This window comes from Paramormyrops kingsleyae, chromosome 4, assembly GCF_048594095.1.
Source record: "Paramormyrops kingsleyae isolate MSU_618 chromosome 4, PKINGS_0.4, whole genome shotgun sequence".
Taxonomy (NCBI): Eukaryota; Metazoa; Chordata; class Actinopteri; order Osteoglossiformes; family Mormyridae; genus Paramormyrops; species Paramormyrops kingsleyae.
In genome coordinates, this window is record NC_132800.1 from 20,842,364 (window position 1) to 20,859,314 (window position 16,951).

General features: G+C 42.5%; 1 protein-coding gene across 5 annotated transcripts; it reads right to left on the reverse strand.

The window, feature by feature from the left end:
- Positions 1–551: 551 nt before the first annotated feature.
- On the reverse strand, positions 552–7,245 carry LOC111840208 (homeobox protein AKR-like). 5 transcript variants are annotated; one of them, XM_023804813.2, is made up of 3 exons: positions 6,797–7,245; positions 4,883–5,097; positions 552–3,969 (listed from the first exon to the last, which is right to left on the reverse strand). In XM_023804813.2, the coding sequence occupies exons 1-3, from the start codon at positions 6,810–6,812 to the stop codon at positions 3,484–3,486; spliced, it is 717 nt and encodes a 238-aa protein (XP_023660581.1). In that variant the 5' UTR covers positions 6,813–7,245; the 3' UTR covers positions 552–3,483. The 5 variants fall into 5 exon arrangements, with proteins under 5 accessions (XP_023660581.1, XP_023660582.1, XP_023660583.1 ...); XM_023804814.2 differs by having other exon boundaries at positions 6,780–6,801; XM_023804815.2 differs by lacking the exon at positions 6,797–7,245 and adding an exon at positions 6,125–6,769.
- Positions 7,246–16,951: the final 9,706 nt, after the last annotated feature.

Below are 16,951 nucleotides of genomic sequence, written 5' to 3' on the forward strand. Positions count from 1 at the left end.
TTTTACATCCTCATGCTAGATGACTTTGTATACGTGGAGATAAAACAAGTAAAATGAATATCTGTACATATATGAATGTTTCCCAATGTAAAAAGTAATTAAATCAATATTTATCAAGCCTACTTTGTATTTGTGTCACGTTTTATAGTTAATTCGGGTAACGCTGTTTAAAAAAATGGCCTTCAAATATACATTTACTAACATGACCACACAGAGACAGCAATTTATGAAAAAGTAACTATGGAAGCAGTGTGTGGCAAAAAGGGTATGTCCTGAGATATATGCAAACAAACTAACCGATAAATCTCAAGAACTTTAAAAATATGAGACCTAGAAAATGTTTTATTATAAATTTCTTTTAATAAATCTCCTCTATAGTAAACATTTGATTATACCGTATTAAAAATCCCATCATAATTACCTCCATGTATTTCACGCTGCAGCCGTACCGTCCAGTGTAAACAATCAAAATTATGTATGACCAATAGCGATGAGCAGCAAAATTGCTTTGTACCCTGCAGTTAGGAATTAACACAACGCCAGACATCAACTGATATAATTAGCAGATTCCGGGTGCTCTGCTTTATTTATAAATAGTTAAACCTGTTCCACATTCCCCTGGAAAAAAAACTGTTAAACTGTAAAAAGATAACCAAGCTGGTTCTGATTGATAAGGTCAGACGGGACACGGGGTGGGGGGGGGGATGCCATCCATCTTGATTAATATTAAACGCATTAGACAACCTAGCGGGGCCAGCAGAGAAAGCCAATCTGAACATATCTCTCCTAATGACCAGTCAAACTCGCATAGCCTTAAATGAGTGAGCATTTCCAGGTGTACAAAACGTTTATCTAAAGCTAGGTTATTGGTTAAGTGAACACTAACTGTAATAATATTTAAGCTCGTGTCTTTAGATAAATTTGCTTTCAGGTGACGTCTATTATTACATTCCTCCTGGATGCACCTTAAAAGGGCCTTTTGGCTTATTGGTTTTTTTTTTTTTTTTTAATTGTACTAATTGCCTGTGATTCCGCTGAAGACTCGTCGTCGATTTCGTTGTCCTGGAATCAGGAAGGAGCGAAAATCAGGACCGATAAAAGGGGAAAAGAAGGGGATACTTAAGTCTTAAGCCCAAACTTGACCCTGCGATCTGAAGGATTCATTCGCTCTTGTAAATCAACGTATCTGTGTGTTTTTGGGTTGGCAGTTGAGGAAGGGACACGCCCACCTTCAAATTTTGTTACATTTCCTCCTAAATGAGGTCAAACAGTGATGCCGTCATGGGTCCTGTCTTTAGGGAGGGAAACTGGAGATTGAGTCTTACTGCAGCTATACCCACTGGTTAAGTAACTGGCCTTTAAATCCAGCCCAGTGCTAAGACGCACTGTAGCAGTGAATAGGAGATGGCCAACCTTAAATAATGAATCAGGACATTCGCCCATATTCTATACCGTTTATGAAGTACGGTGTCCATATCCCAGGCCGGATGAACTGTAAGGGAGGGGGTAACCTGGATGGGATACCAGTCCATCAAAGGACACTCTCGCACATGCCAATTTACTCAATTGCATGTCTCTGGAAAATTCCACAAACAGAAAGAGCGAAATTCAAACTCCAAGCCTGAGGTTTGAAGCCACAGCACCACCCACTGAGACACCCTATATAAATTCTAAAATGCTTCCAATGTTTTCACTTCTCTATAGAGCAGTAAATTTACCCACCAATCCAGATGTTAAACCTATAGGGAGCAAACTTCGGCCAGCCAATCAGCTGTCAGCAGGACCTGCCGACCAGCCGGTAAGGACCAGAGAGGAATCTGGTTCTCTGAATGGCTGAATGGCTTTCTGTGCGCGAGTAGGGTTAGGAAGTGACACATGCACTGCCACAAAATGCACCAGCACACTTGCGCTCGACCTGCGACGCAATCCACCCTCGAATCTCAGACACGTTGGAAAATAAACCGCAGCAGCATTACGGATTCAGCGACGCGGGCACCCCGTCACGACCAAGGCAGAGACACGCCGTCGCCCTTGTAGACTTAATTAACCGGCTCGGTGCAGAGCGCCCCTGAGGCAGCGATGTGGCGCCTCGCGCCCGTGACGTACACAAACGGGCGTCTCCGTCAGGCCCGCTAACGAGACGCTCGGTGCCGCTCTGCGTTCCCTGTCTGCAATACCCCTCATGCGTAAACCTCTGCGTCGGCCTGCGCCAATTAATGCAAAACTATGCTAATCGAGGTACTTATACAGCCTACATGCGACAAAACGCAAGAATGATTTCTTTCCCCGCAGCTTCGGTAGCACGCCTATCCCATGAGGACGTCGCATCTGGGCTGCAGCGAGGACACAGGCAGCATGCGGAATGAAACCATGCACACTTTACATGCAAATGACAACCAATCACTATTTGCATGGTTACTGTAACAAAACCCTGGATGATTTTCAACAGCAGTTGAGTGACTAAACCTAACCACTGTACACTGCTTCCTGAGAGTACTTTTTACAAGGATCAACGATACATTCTTGCAACACAAATCAACTGTTCTCCTAGAATTTTTATTTTTTTTTAAATTTGGAGGTCATGTGACCCGAACTAGCCATACATTGCACAGTAAGAAAAAGGTGGGCCTTCAGATATCCTGCGATTTTAGTCGGCATACCCATTCAAACAGGTTACGGTCCTTTCCCTTTTGAATTAACAGCACCACAAAGCCATTTTAGTGTCATCCTTCCAGTTTACTTCTAAAAGTACACACGTGCTGTAAGCAGAACATAAAGGCAGTAAAGTTTTGGTAAGGGGGGGGGTCCTTTTCAGCTTGGCAAAGTATCACAGTGTGAAGACCCAGACAAATGAATCTCCAAAGCAAGGACACCCAACCCCAACGACTGACGAAAGCAAAGGAAAACGAATAACTGACGAAAGAAAAGGAAAACGAAAAAGGTTTTAAAACTACAAAAGAAAGTTATAAAAATATATACACTATATATAATATACATACATATTTCCACATAACACAGAGCCACCAACCAGAGGAGTAATGGTGTTCATCATTAATGCCAACAGAAACCTTTAGACAAATGGACCAACCTCCCGTCTCCCCCCTTACCCTATTGTGCAAACAAAAGTAGAGGCACAACTAAAAGATTGCTAAAGTAAAAATAACGAGGAATGATCAAGCCAAACTTTTTTTTTTTTTTTTTTTAAACAAAGAAGGAAAGTCAGGCAGGCCTTCAAGACGCCTCTATCATCTCTACAAAACAAAAGCAAAGGCATGTAGAGCATTAGGTTTGGCCTGGAAAGTCTAGTTTGTTACTGGTCCTCCGATGTGCAAATAGACATTAAAATCCCCGTGTGGCAAGGCTGCGCTTCTCCAGGTCCTATTCGCCGAACGCTTCGTCTGGTGAGTCGTTTGGATTTTGGCAGCCCAGAAATAGGTGCCCCCCCCCCCCCCCCCTCACCCCCAGCCCTGATCGGGAGATCCTTCAGGAAACAAAGGCATTAGCCTGCCTCTCCATCTCGGCACGCCTCTTTAGGGCCACGTCCACCAGTAGCTGAAAGCCACTGAAGTCTTGGGTGAGGTCTGGGGGGGTGGGTGGCGGGGTGTTGAAGAGCCCCGTCTGGGGGCTGGAGCCACCCCCCAGGGGGGGCGCCACCTCTCCATGGCACAGACTGTGACCGGGCTCCATGGTCCGGGGGACAGGCATGCAGGCGTGAGCGGGGTTCCCGGTGACGGTGGTGTGACAGATGACAGTCGGTCTGTGCAGCACCGCCGACATGGGGGCGTCACAGGAGTCGAAGCTCGGCGTGCGAAGCACCCTCTCGTCACAGGGGGGAGCGTTCTCCTGCGGCACGCCGTCGCCCACCTTGCCCGCACGGCGCGACATGGTGAACTGGTTCGGGTCCTTGCCGTCTTTCCTCAACATTTCGGGCAGCAGCCTCCGTCGGGCGTTTATGAACCAGTTACAGACCTGGGTGAAATGGCGATTACGCAGAATGAGCAACTGTCCCTGTAATAGGCTATATACCCGACCTTACATTACATCAGTAGTATTTATCCAAAATCATCGCCTAATTAGCCAAACTATTTCACTGAACCACTTTGTTCAATAATTTATTCACAAACGTTCATTACCTACCACCGATTTTCCCAATTAGTTTTCTCGTTAATACATAGGCCTATTTGTTGATAATTGTGCGCTTATTTAACCTGATGTATTAAATACTGCACTTAACACTATTTTAAATAAAAGTATTTTTAAGTCACGTGTTAAATCAAAGCCACGCTAGAGTCATTCCCCGCTATAAATACCCATCACTTCTCTCCGCTTCCCCCTACTCGTAAAGCGGCCAGCTGCTTACTAGCAGTCATGGCGATGCCCCGACTGCTTTGTTTGAAGCGGGCAGGCGATGCGCATAATGCCCGGACATGCAAATGCGTGCTCCCAGACAGCGGGGGGGAATTCCGGAGAGCAAACGCGGAGCCCCCCACCGACCGCGGCTCAAAGGCACCGGCGCGACCGACCCGATCATCCCCAACACGGAGGGCGACTCGTCGCACTGCAGATGCGAGACGGGGGAAAATGGCTTATAAATTAACAAAAAAAGAAAAAAAACCGCATCTTTCTCATAGTCTTTTTGCTCGTAGGTTACATGTTCCGCATAACAGTCACCAAAAGGGGACAATATTTAATTCCCAGGGCCGGTGAAAATGATCCTTCAATATAAAGGAGCTATTTATCTTAAAGTCAATGAGGCATGAGGAGGCGATCGGGCATGTGCGGGGGGTGGGGGCAGTGAACAGGGACCCAATATGAAAGCGAGACGATTTTGGAGCATTAATTGAAAACTGCAGCGTGTGAGCTGCGCTGACAGCGGTCGCACCTGTAGTGTGGACAGACGGGTCTGCCTGGACAGCAGCGCCTTCTCCTGCTCGGACGGGTACGCGTTGTAGCGGTGCTCGAACAGCCATTCCCGCAGGATCTGCACCGACTCCTTGGGCAGGTTTCCGCGTCGCTTCCTCTTGGCGCTGGAGGACAGGTCCAGGGGACAGTCCATGCCGTCCTCCTCCGTATCGCTCCCATACTGGGAAGACTGGCCTGCGAGCGGGTAGACGGGGATCCCAAGTTACAAGGATTAGAAACGACAGCATGAACCGCCTGGAATGCAGCCTGCATGGGGGAGGGGAAGCGATGGCGTATCCCGTCACATGCCAAGGCGTAGTTATAAGACATCAACACTGCATACTTCCTCGTAAATAAAGCATACGGTTTTATAACACATAAATATACCATTATTAACACGGGGACTAAGTGATTCGTACTCTTTTCTGCAATCAGGGTGCCTTAAATACGTTTTTAACTCCGTATTTGTACCAGTCGCTTTAAACGCAGTCGTTTTCAGAAATCTTTGACAAACTTTAAAACCCTAAATTCCTTTAATACTGGGCAAAATCATCCAGCTGACCAGGTATCCGTGTCTGAATAACACGACTGTTGATCGTGGCTGGGTCGCCGAGATGCCCAGAGCCCGCAATGTTCCGCCATGTGTCACTTTGTCCGACGGAACAAAACAACGTGGTTAAACTTCGCACGTCCCATGTGGCACCGTGAGACCGCAAATGCGACATTACAGATCGCCTGTGTGCATGTATGCATGCGGCATGTTCCCGTTACGAGCCACGTCTCCTGTACTGCACTATAAAGCCGTCAACTGGCCACCTGGTTAACACAATGAAACGAAGGCGAAGTCACAGACCAATACCGACCCACAAGAACAAAGGAGTGACTACCGCTGCCATAACTTGGACCGGGTCTCGCCATACTTCCAACAACACCGACGTCGTTACTTCTACAAACATGGGATAACACGTCTGTCTCATTTACTCGTGTCGTTTTACCCAAAGATAAACAGAAGCCATAACAACTATATTAGCGTGATCTCGCCGGATAGCTGGTTAGCAGCGACGCACGAGTCTGCTGCCAACTTCCAAACCTGTTGAAAATGAGTCTGGAGACAAAGGGAAAGAAGCGGGATTGCAATGTGGCGTTTAGGCATCAGCATTACGCTTTAAAACGGCACAAACCGACTCTGCACTTCCCAAAGGTGCTCAAAACTAATGCATACCGTGGTTTGAGCAGTTAAAAGTGCACAACTACTGAAAATAGTGAGGCAGTCGGACCAAAGCTATTGTGTGAGACTTTCATCTCACGAGGTTGCTAAGAATGCGAAACTGCCCAGGCAAAAGCATAGTTTCACAAAGGGTCGGTTTTTAAAGTTTGTTTCGGGTCTAACAATAATAAGATAAACAAATGGATACAAACAAACAACATGCGTACAAACTAACGGCGTCTGTGAGTGAAAATAAAGAAGTGCATTCATAACTTTAATTAGCTGGCAACTTGGCCGATTAGCTAAATCAACACATGTCTGTAGCTGGCCGGTTGTTTCACGGAGAGATGTCCACGTTAATATAATACCAGCATTAAGTGTCCAGCCTGGGGATTTTTAAATAGCGCATGTAAGCGCAGAGCTACTGCGTCTGAATCCACAACAGGGCAGGCAAAGACAGGGGGAAACAAATCATTTTGACAGCCCACAAACACACGTAACAGAAAATGCAGAATTTTATAGGGTCAGGTAATATGCGCATTGGGCGCGTTAGGTCGCATTTCAAAACGCAAAGTTCTCACTAAATCCACGGGCCGCTTCAGCATTATGAATTCAGAAACATACAGAGTGAACTATTATATTCAGCGTTCAATCGCGCAGTATCAGTTACCTAGCAAGGCGACGTACCTTTTCTTGCTTTCATTGTGGTCCAAAATTTCCGAAAATGTCCTTTTTCACGGCAGCTATCAAGCCAGCCTCCTCCTCCTCCTCCTCCTCCTCCTCAAGTAAAGACCAGGGATCTTTCCGCCGTGTTTCAAGCACCGTCGGTCCGCAGTAAAAAAAATAATAATAAAAATCGCTATTTCACAGCCGGTTTCGGACCTGGTTTGGCTTAACCTGGCGTGTTTAACGCTTCACGGCTCGGCGCATCGTCTCCGGCTCCCCAAATCCCCAGTTTGCGCGACCGGCAAAAAGCGCCGCTCACCGTGCGTTTGATCGCACCACGGGGTGACAGCTATCTTTGACAGCTTTGTGAGTCAACCCTCCAAGATCCACCCACTACAAGCAGCCAGGAAGGCGGGGCGGTGGGGGCGGTGACATCCACAGCCTGGATATACTGAAATCAAAGTTATTTTGCCCAGAAAGAGGGCAATCGCTGTAGCGGAACAGCTGCCGATGACAAATTATATTTAAAGGCGCTCCTGTCATTAATTACAAGGGGTGTGAAGGTGTTGGGTAAGGGCCCGTGTTGCGGCTGCCTTGGGGATCGGTCAAAGCCGCCAGCTTTACTTGGTCAGCGCTTTTTTTCCGACGTGGACCCAACCGCGCTACGTGAAACGAATGAGAAGTAGGCAAATAGTGCATAGTAAATATGCGGAGGTAAGCGGGCTGCGTGATCCAGCTGCATTTTGCATCCGTAGCAGAACATATGAGATGGCTTGGCTTAAAAAAATAAATAAATAAAAATCATACGCGAGAGATCCTTGCGGTTTATGTGTTTCGTGGGAAAAAAAATCTAAACGGATCACTTGGTGATTTTGACAAGCATACACGATTGTCGATATATGGATCAATAAGGCAAAGGAGGCTCAGTGCCGCATTTATGTCGTACGTAATTTAAACCACGTTTTATGGTAGATTGCCATGCGGATGTAGCATATACTTAATCTACACGCCTATCACTTGCTCTTTAGGAAAATAAATCTCCATACAGTACTAACCTATTTAAGTTGTTTGTGATATGTGGTGAGAAAACTGCGCACCTTTTCCATTAAGTACTTTCGACAGCAATTGGTTTAAGGTTCAAAATACAGTCGCGTAATCGTGCTAAACCGGAGACGCGCATTCAATGTCGTCTAGACTCCAGCGCCATAAAAACGGGTCGCGCTTGTTTATTGCGGCTGGCGCTTCGTTAAATTAACGCCTGATAAAGATTAACTTTAGTCCCGTATAAGTGCTTTTATATGTCACCTTAAACGACCTGTTTCTGCAGGAGTGGAGCCACCTGTTTGATTGCTGACAATGAAGCCGTTTGTTTGAGATGGTGAAGGTGTGAGGAGCTTTGACCCCTATCCAGCCCTAGGGAGAGGTTTGACTGAATCACCCCCAGAGCTCTTTTCATAACGCCCCCCCCCCCCCCCCCCCCCCCCCCCCCCACACACACACACACACACAGCAGCCTGATTATCGAGATCAACAGATGAATCCTCTTTCACAAAAGTACTCATATTTTGCTGTGGATATAGGCCTATAGAAGGACGGAGGACAGATTTTACTTCTGGAGGCTAAGGGGAGCTTCATAATCTAAATCAAATGTCTATTAATTTTGGTTGCGGTAAAGAACTGGATTACAAAGACCAAAACAAAACACAAAATTAAATGAATTAGCCAGTGTCATAGGAATAGAGTTATGTGTGTTAAATTTTACAAAGAATTCCGGTATGAAGGGGACGCAGTCATCTATGTACATCGCATACGAGGTGTATTCTCTGCATTTAGTCCTTAAACCATATTCCTAAAATATTTTTCTTGTGATTGTGTTTATATTTGATTGAACCATTACGGGTATTTCTCTCAAACAAAAACTTCTACTTTTTTTTCCATTTGACAATGTCAGATCACTTCGTTAGAGCCTTTTGCCGAGATTTACTTTCCGAAGTCGTCGTTGCAGCTGTTTGTATTGTAATAGTTATTTACGAGAACAAAGAGTCTCTCTCATGTAGTGTGTATCAGCACACATCCACTCTGTTAATTTTTTTTATCTTTTGTTGATTGCACCAAACTGCAGGTCCCAACCGGATGTAGTGAGTCGATTCCTGATGTCTGCGCATTTGCTATTGTTCATATGGTCATATAATCGCGTGAATATCCGCAATCATGTAAGTACTGAAAACTGCATTTGGTAAAAGGCGCCATAGCGGATTCCCAGCAGCGATCAAACTCGGATGTATAAGCCTCCTGTTTCTGTTTTTTTCATTATTTATTTTTTTGCTATCTTACTGGCTGTAAACTTACCTCTGTCTAGCTCAAGTAACACAGTTTTTCAGCCTAGCATGTGAGGGATTCTTATCCGCTGAACTGTGAATTTTATTCTCCACGCCAAATGAACCGACAATTTCAAGTGTAGGTTGCTGCACTTTCAAGATACACCCAACATTCAGCTTCTACAGGAAGCATTAAAATAGGTTTTGGGGCAAACATTGGTGACTAATTTTAATAAATTTTACAAAGTTACGCATTCATCAAATCTCATATATATATTTACTCATTATTCGTTCGATCTTTGTTCTAATGTATTCATGTTTTAGGTCATTTAATGTGACAAATGGCTTCATTTTTCTGAAATTGGACACATTACTGCCCTCTGCTGTTCAAAGTTGAATTGTCCACTTCGCCACTTGGCGCATTGGAGTGCATCATTAATCACCGACATCGGCGCTGTTGGCGTGACACTTCTTGTCATTGTGAAACAATTACAACTAATAAATCGCAATAACGAAAAAGATGAGGTGTGTGAGAGAGGGTGAGGAAAACTATAAGGGAATTGACTGTGTGATTATTTCTACGACTCGGCGACCCTAACGTAAGGTGAGTGGATGGATTATTGCAATTAGAAATGGTTTTTGGGAAGGTTTATACCTTCAGTTATGTAAGTAATTACTAAGATTTGAAATGACTAAGCGTTAAGCTATAATTTATGTAAACTGCTTTGACAAATTGGTTCTGTTAAGAAAGTCAATAATGTAAATAATGAATGACCACAATCAAGAGGCCATACCGTTTAGGCAAATCTCTCCTGCCCTCTTGTGGCCGATCCCTTCAGGAACCGCACAATAAAATCAAGAAATCCATTAATCTAATGACGGGAATTATTGGTGGTGTCACCGATAACAATACCGGCTCTTACCACTGTTCCGATGTCACAACAGAGATTATGAAAGAATCTACCGATCAGTCCTCCAGCAGAAGGCACGTTTTTCCCTTGTCATGGCATTTTACACTCATACCTTATGCAATAGCGTAGGAAAGAGTGTGATATGGGTAGGGGGGCGCACATGAATAATTCCAATACAAACATCTCTTTATTGTGATTAATCTCCCTTTACAGCTGACTAGAGCAGCCTGCGGCGCGTATTCTTCTTCTCTTCTTCAAACAATTGTTCTGTGGATGATCGACGATAACCCTAACAATCTAATACACACCGAAACCCTATTAATTAATATGTACAATGATAGAATGTCTTTTTGCTACATCCATTTAAGTGTGAAGTAGGTACTGCAAATGTTGCTGCTGCACCTTAAAATAATGTATATTGCACAGTGCTAAAATATGCGTGCACTAGGCCTACGTGGGAAAACAAATGTATGTACAATATGCATAACAGCCGCTGATACATACATCACTTCCATTACATTCTTGGTGCAAACTTACGCAAACACCAGGAGAGCATTTGATGCTGCTTCTCCGAGTTTGCTTTATTAAGTTAAATGTTTACTTGTGACGTTTGCGACTGAAAACCCCCGGGAAACAAAAACGGGGTTTTACAACCATTAAGCGATTGTATTTTCTGGCCACTAGATGGAGCTAAAGTCTTTGGCAAGCAGTTTAGCGTTGCCTTGGTACTTCAGTGAAATTTCTTGGGGGAGGTCACAGCAGACCAGTCGTTTTTATGTGTTTGTTTTTTAGACTACCGCCACTCTGCAGGGGATCTTTGGCTCAGTTATTGAAAACATGGCGAATATATCATGAGGGCTGAATCTAATTTGATTATCTCTGCACATGTGTGACCTGATCTCAGTAAGCGACTGATTAAAGGTCAGGATAAGCCCGTAGAAGCTTTGCGGGCTGTATTGCACTTGATCAAGTATCTCTTGAAGTGATTTGTTCGTTTAATTATTATTCTGTCGTTTGATGACTGACATATTTGCAGTATGTAAAATAATTAGCTAATTATAGCCCTACCGAAACAACGTCAAATTTAATAAGCCTGATACCCAGAATCAACAGAATCCATAAACTTAACATTTGCTCTCTCCACTGTCTTATGTTTACATGCCAAATAAAATAATTAGAAAACGCTTAAACTTTCAGAATATGTAGGGCGTCAGAGACCCTAATTCTTAGAATCAGATGGTTATTCAATAAACCTATGATTTATGTATATTATAAATCACAATTATATGTATGGGTATATATAGAACCTTATCTTATTCTGGAGTAACGTAATTAAAGATGTTAAATAGTTTTCATCTTATGACCGGATGCAATATATGGTACCAGTCAAAAGTATTTACACACCACAGGTTTTTACACTTTTCCATTTATTTCATAAACTGCAGATTATATATTCTTCTTAAGCACTATAAAGTTGAGTGAACAACTATAAATGAAAATATAAGTCAAATAGAACAAATTTCATTCATAACTCTACAGTGCATGTCTGACATCCTATTAACTGTGTGGTGATGGCAGTCAAATTCTATGCTGTCTTTTAACTTTAAATGCACTAGTTAACTCTTTCATCCCATGAAACAGAGCAGTATTTAATGTCCCTTGTACAAAGAATGCCTGGAATTTTCTCTTCTGTTATAACTGCTAAAGGAGGTTAATTCAGTGAATCAAAGATATGACATTTTCTTGCTAATCAAGGTACTGACATGGTGAACATACCGTAAATTTATTTGTTAGCAAACAATATTGAGCTTTTTTTTTAGTAATTGCTAAGTGAGTAACATGCACATGTAGAAAATCTTAGTGCGTGCAAAAACATTTGACTGGCAGTGTATAACGACAGGAAACCTTAAAGAGTAAATAAATAGGCTACTGGAAATAAAAGGTGCATTTGAAAATGCCGACTTTCACTGTATTAGCGGGTTGTTTAATCCCCTGAAGTGGCTAGATAAACATAAAGAAGCCGAGTAATACGCTTCGCGACGGAGCTTCCTGGGGTACCCAACCTAACCCATCTCCATCATCGCATGTAGGTTTACGGGACGCCGTGGGGCGGAAATTCTCGCTAATCTCTCTGTGTGAAACAGCCCACGGGCATCCAAAGACCTACATCAATTTGTATAAGGAATAGCGAATCGATAATCCCCCAAATCTCTTCAAGGTTAAACCGCTGATGTCTCCCAGAAACCTTTTGTTTTCCCAGTATTGTACATGCAATTCCGCCAAGGTCATTTGCAGTTGTGTTCCGTATTACACCATAACATATTATAATTTAATCATATTAATGAGTGATGTTTCATTCCTAAGGCATAATACATAATTTATGGACACAATGCAGTCCTGTGTATAAGTTCAGTTTTGACGGCTGTTAAGATTTACGCAGTCTGTTCCGTTTCTGGGCAGCGTGTATTTTCGAAAATATCTTTCCCGTCGCATTCCCACGTTACCAGCGTTATGCAGACTGCAATTTGTCCTCCAGGTAAATAATCAATTACTATGATAACAATCATTTAAATAGGACAGTCTGACATTCTGACATTGAAATTGTGACAGCGGGGGGCGGGATACACACTTGTTGTCAAAATATTATTATTATTATTATTATTATTATTGTTATTGTTATTAATATTATTACCTTAGTTGGTCTGCAATCTATGGCTACTTCTGAAGTCAGTGTTTAAATTGTATGAATCATTAACAAATGGGTTGATGCCTCAATTTATTTCGAGAGTTAATGATTAGAGTTACTGCACTTTAAATACCGCGACTTACAGCTGACTGCTGTGTAAACAAATCTGTAGGCTAATATTCGCTTGTAATTTCGCAGTTCTGCATATATTAAAGCAAGATCGATAGAGCTGTGGAGTTATAACAAGAATGAATCGTTTTTGAATTTGAAGTTGTTTTAGGAAATAAAAGCTGGATAATTGCGCTTTTATTAAATAATTCTTCTGTTTTTTTGTTTAAAAGTTGCTACTACTCATCCCTAAACACTGGCGTTCCCCAAAACCGTCTGTTTACAGACTCCTCGTGGTTATCCACTTGGTGGTCAGCAGTAACAGTAACTGGAAAATCGGGGGACAATACCACAGTTGGAAGGGCCGACGTTAAAAGCGGCATTTTGTTTATTCATCGCCCTGAAAGAAGCGAAACTCGCCACCCATGACCACAATTCTAATTTGTCTGGCAATCTGGAAAGCGAGCGCATCCTGTTCCTAACCTCCGCGCGCTGCTGCCGTCGCCCGGACGCATGTGGTCGGATTCCCAGGAGCTCCCAGTGTTGCGCAGCTCGCGCTGCCAGACAGCGCTGACACTCTGACCTCTTCAGTCAGGCCATGAAAACACTGCGCTCGGGTCGTCAATGGCACTTTACCAGCAAGCAATTCAGGTACCAGGTCACTAAAATGGGCAATGAAAGAAAGCGCGTGCGAATGGGGAAAAGCTACTTACAGCGTGCTGTGTTTTAAAGTGCGGCTATTTATGCACACTTGGCCCTCGACAAACCCAGTAATAATTTATCTGGTGGGACACTCATTGATTGAATATTAGCATAATTGCCACCAATTCATATTGTTAACCTTACAACAAAATGAACTTTTTAAAACCATTAAAATGTTTACACAAGGATAAAATAATGAAACATTGCAAAGTTTTAATAGCCTAATCATTATTTGTAAGCGCATTTGATGTTTTGTTAGCCCAAATTGCATAACTAACACACGCTTGGTGTTTTTATAAAAAAAAATATATCCCGTACCGTCGAAAATGTCTAACATGTAAAGACATTTTCGTTTATATCATGTGAATGTTTAAATCTCAGTAGTAAATGGCAACTAAATATAAATGCGGTGGAAAGTGGACCCATTTCTAAATGTCTGATGAACTGTAGAGACCTTCCCCACCGGTCTATGCCATGACTTTTAATTTGCCGTGACTATACGCAAGGACAGGACATCTCATTTATAATGTTCACCATTGTACCGTTTGTTCAGGAAGCCCAACTGTTGGTTTTCCCATGGTCAGCTGTCGCTCTGCGTCGAATGCACGCGCTGAAATATGTGCCATCCGTAAATTCATTGTAGGAAGTTAATGGTCACGCTTCTGTCTGCCGCGAACCAGTTGAAAGAGTCTCCCCGCAAAACGACCAGGCAGGATTCAGGTACCAGTCTCCTGCCTATCTGTGGCCTGACAGCCAATCACGCAGGTGCTTCCTTTCATTTGGTTACAAGGATGCTCAAGAATTTCACAGCTACCAATGCATGAAAATATTGTTGATTTTTTACATTCCCCGTAGCCAAATACTGCGCCTTTCTTTGTCTTGATATTATTATTATCATCATCATCATCATCATCATCATCATCATCATCATCATTATTATTATAATTATTATAATTATAATTATAATTATTATTTTAATCAGGTGTATGGATTTCCCAGTTTTGTGAATTGATTCAACTTCCAGGTAACATTACAAGCCACAGGTGTAGGTCTATAGAAGATACTGTTACATCCCAGAATGACGTCAAAAGTTACTTCGCGCTGGTGACGTCAGACGCAATTGTGATTTTGCAATTAATTACATATAATCATAAATTATTCGCACTAAAGATTACTCTCAACTGTTGTACTAAGGATTTCCGCTATGTACTTTTAAATTTATTTGACTCTTTACTAAGTGGTATATGTTATTTTTTGACGTGTCCTTCACGCGCTAGAAGAAGCATGTAGTAAAAATGTCAATGGATGTAGTGACATTAGCAAGTTCCTTTGAAAATAAACTGCCAAGTGCGAGCAAAATGTAAAGAAACGTGTTCTGCAAAACGTCTGAGAAGCACACGCGCGTTTGCTGTACGAGCGGCTAATCAACATACCCCATTTATTATGTGCAATGGGTCTCATTGACTGTCGCAGGAGCGCAAGTGTTGGGGTTCCCACGGCTCGTCCTTCGCAGTGCAGCTTGCGCCGGGGTGAAATATCCATGAACGTTTTTTTTTTTTTTTTATCTTTCCCAAACAAAGTGACCCCCTCCGTCTCGTTTTGAATGCGAGTGAATGAGAATTGTTTATAGATTCCTACCAGTTAGAATCTCAGGTACCAGCGTAATTTGTTTTGAGGTGCCTGACATACGACCTCTTTGGCGACCACTGTGAGGCCACGCTGCCTTAATGCAGATACCAGCTCCATTATAATATAACCATGCACACCGCAGTGAAGGGCCTGTCGTCAGGTCCTCTGGTACATTTATTCTTGTTTTCTTCTCGAGGACTGATTCCCGCAACCCCAAGGCACGAGGCACCAGTCAGGACTTTGAATATGTAATGATTACTATTTATATAAGGTAAATTGACGCTGGCTTTCTGTATTCTTATTTATGCTCTTGCAGACCTCACTGCTTGACTGAAGTGTATCGATTAAGCCAGAGACGAAAAACATTATATGTGAAATCGGAAGTCGTTGACTGCATGGTCCATAAGATGAATTGCATTGCATATTTTAAACTACAAAGGAAAAAATAGTCAGAATAAAACAAAGGTCACATGTATTTCACAGATCTCTGTCTAAGGTGTAATCCATAGATTTTCTCGGCTAAAAAAATTATCTTGAATGTCATCTCCTTATTGACAACCATATAATATTTGTAAAAAAAAAAATCGTGCATCTTACTCAATGTAAAATTATATATATATATAAATATAATATAAATATATAAAAATCATAACGTTTATTTAAATACGTGACACTCAATATAACGTATCTCTAACGTTTTGCGTCTTGTATTTCTACTGGAATTATGACGATATCTTCTTTATAATAAATCTTTGTTCTGCCGGTGCATAAAGTGAGTGTAGTAGAGTATACACTATACACCCAGAGCATGGCTTCGAAATGTCAACTCGATTTCCATTAGCGTCGGCACAAAAGTAAATTGTCACTCAATCAATTGTAAATCAATCAAATCAAGTCCTACAGGAACAGGGTGGAACATGTACAAACAGCCTAATTAACTAGCGCTAATTCAACCCAGTTGAATTATCTCAGGTCCAAGCGTTTGCTCAGACCTATTTAATAGACATTTATAAAATGTTTCAAATAAATAGTTTTCTCCGAGTGATTTCGAGTTTTTCACTTAAATGTTTTCTGTATCTCCTTGTACATATTTTTTTCCCGCTCGGTACTCGACCTAAACATAAATCCTAACAGCTAGATATCTTAATCAGGCTGAACCTTTGATCCGTGGAAGTGCCCTGACTCAATATGTTTTGTGGCTGTTTTATGATGTGGCCCTTTCAGCGTTTTTAAAAATAGAGACACCTTATTGTCATAAATTAGTCGTTCACGGTGCCTGAAAGTAGCCGTCATTGAAAGGCAAGGACCGCCCCGGCTTTGTCCCTAAAGTAGTCTCTTATTCTCTGCTGATTGTCGCGTGAACAGGCGAGTGTCCACTGGAGCAACACAGTCGTTCAGAACTGCGGCGTAAAACCTATGATTGATGAGCTGGCCCCTTTTCTCCGGTGTCTCTCTTCCTTAAATAAGGGACTCCTTTCAGCGACGGTGCTCTTACACAAATGTTTGTGTTACATTGTATGGATCCATAAGTGAAAAAAGAAAGGGTTCAAAAGTGACTAGGCGCCCGGATAGTTAATTGGGCCTTTTGGAGCCACAGGTTTTCCACCAAAGCACCAATATATTCTGTTATTTATCGGAAGAGATCGAGAGGGCGAACGTTCCGAATATCCATTGCATTGAAAAAAATAGATTAATCAGGCATTGGTGAAACTGTCTATTAGGGCAGGCAAGGTGCCGTAAGGTCTAATCCATACATTTTCTTGGCCTCGTTAAATATGTCACATCCTCAGTAACATTTGACGTCACTGCCTTATGCAAAATA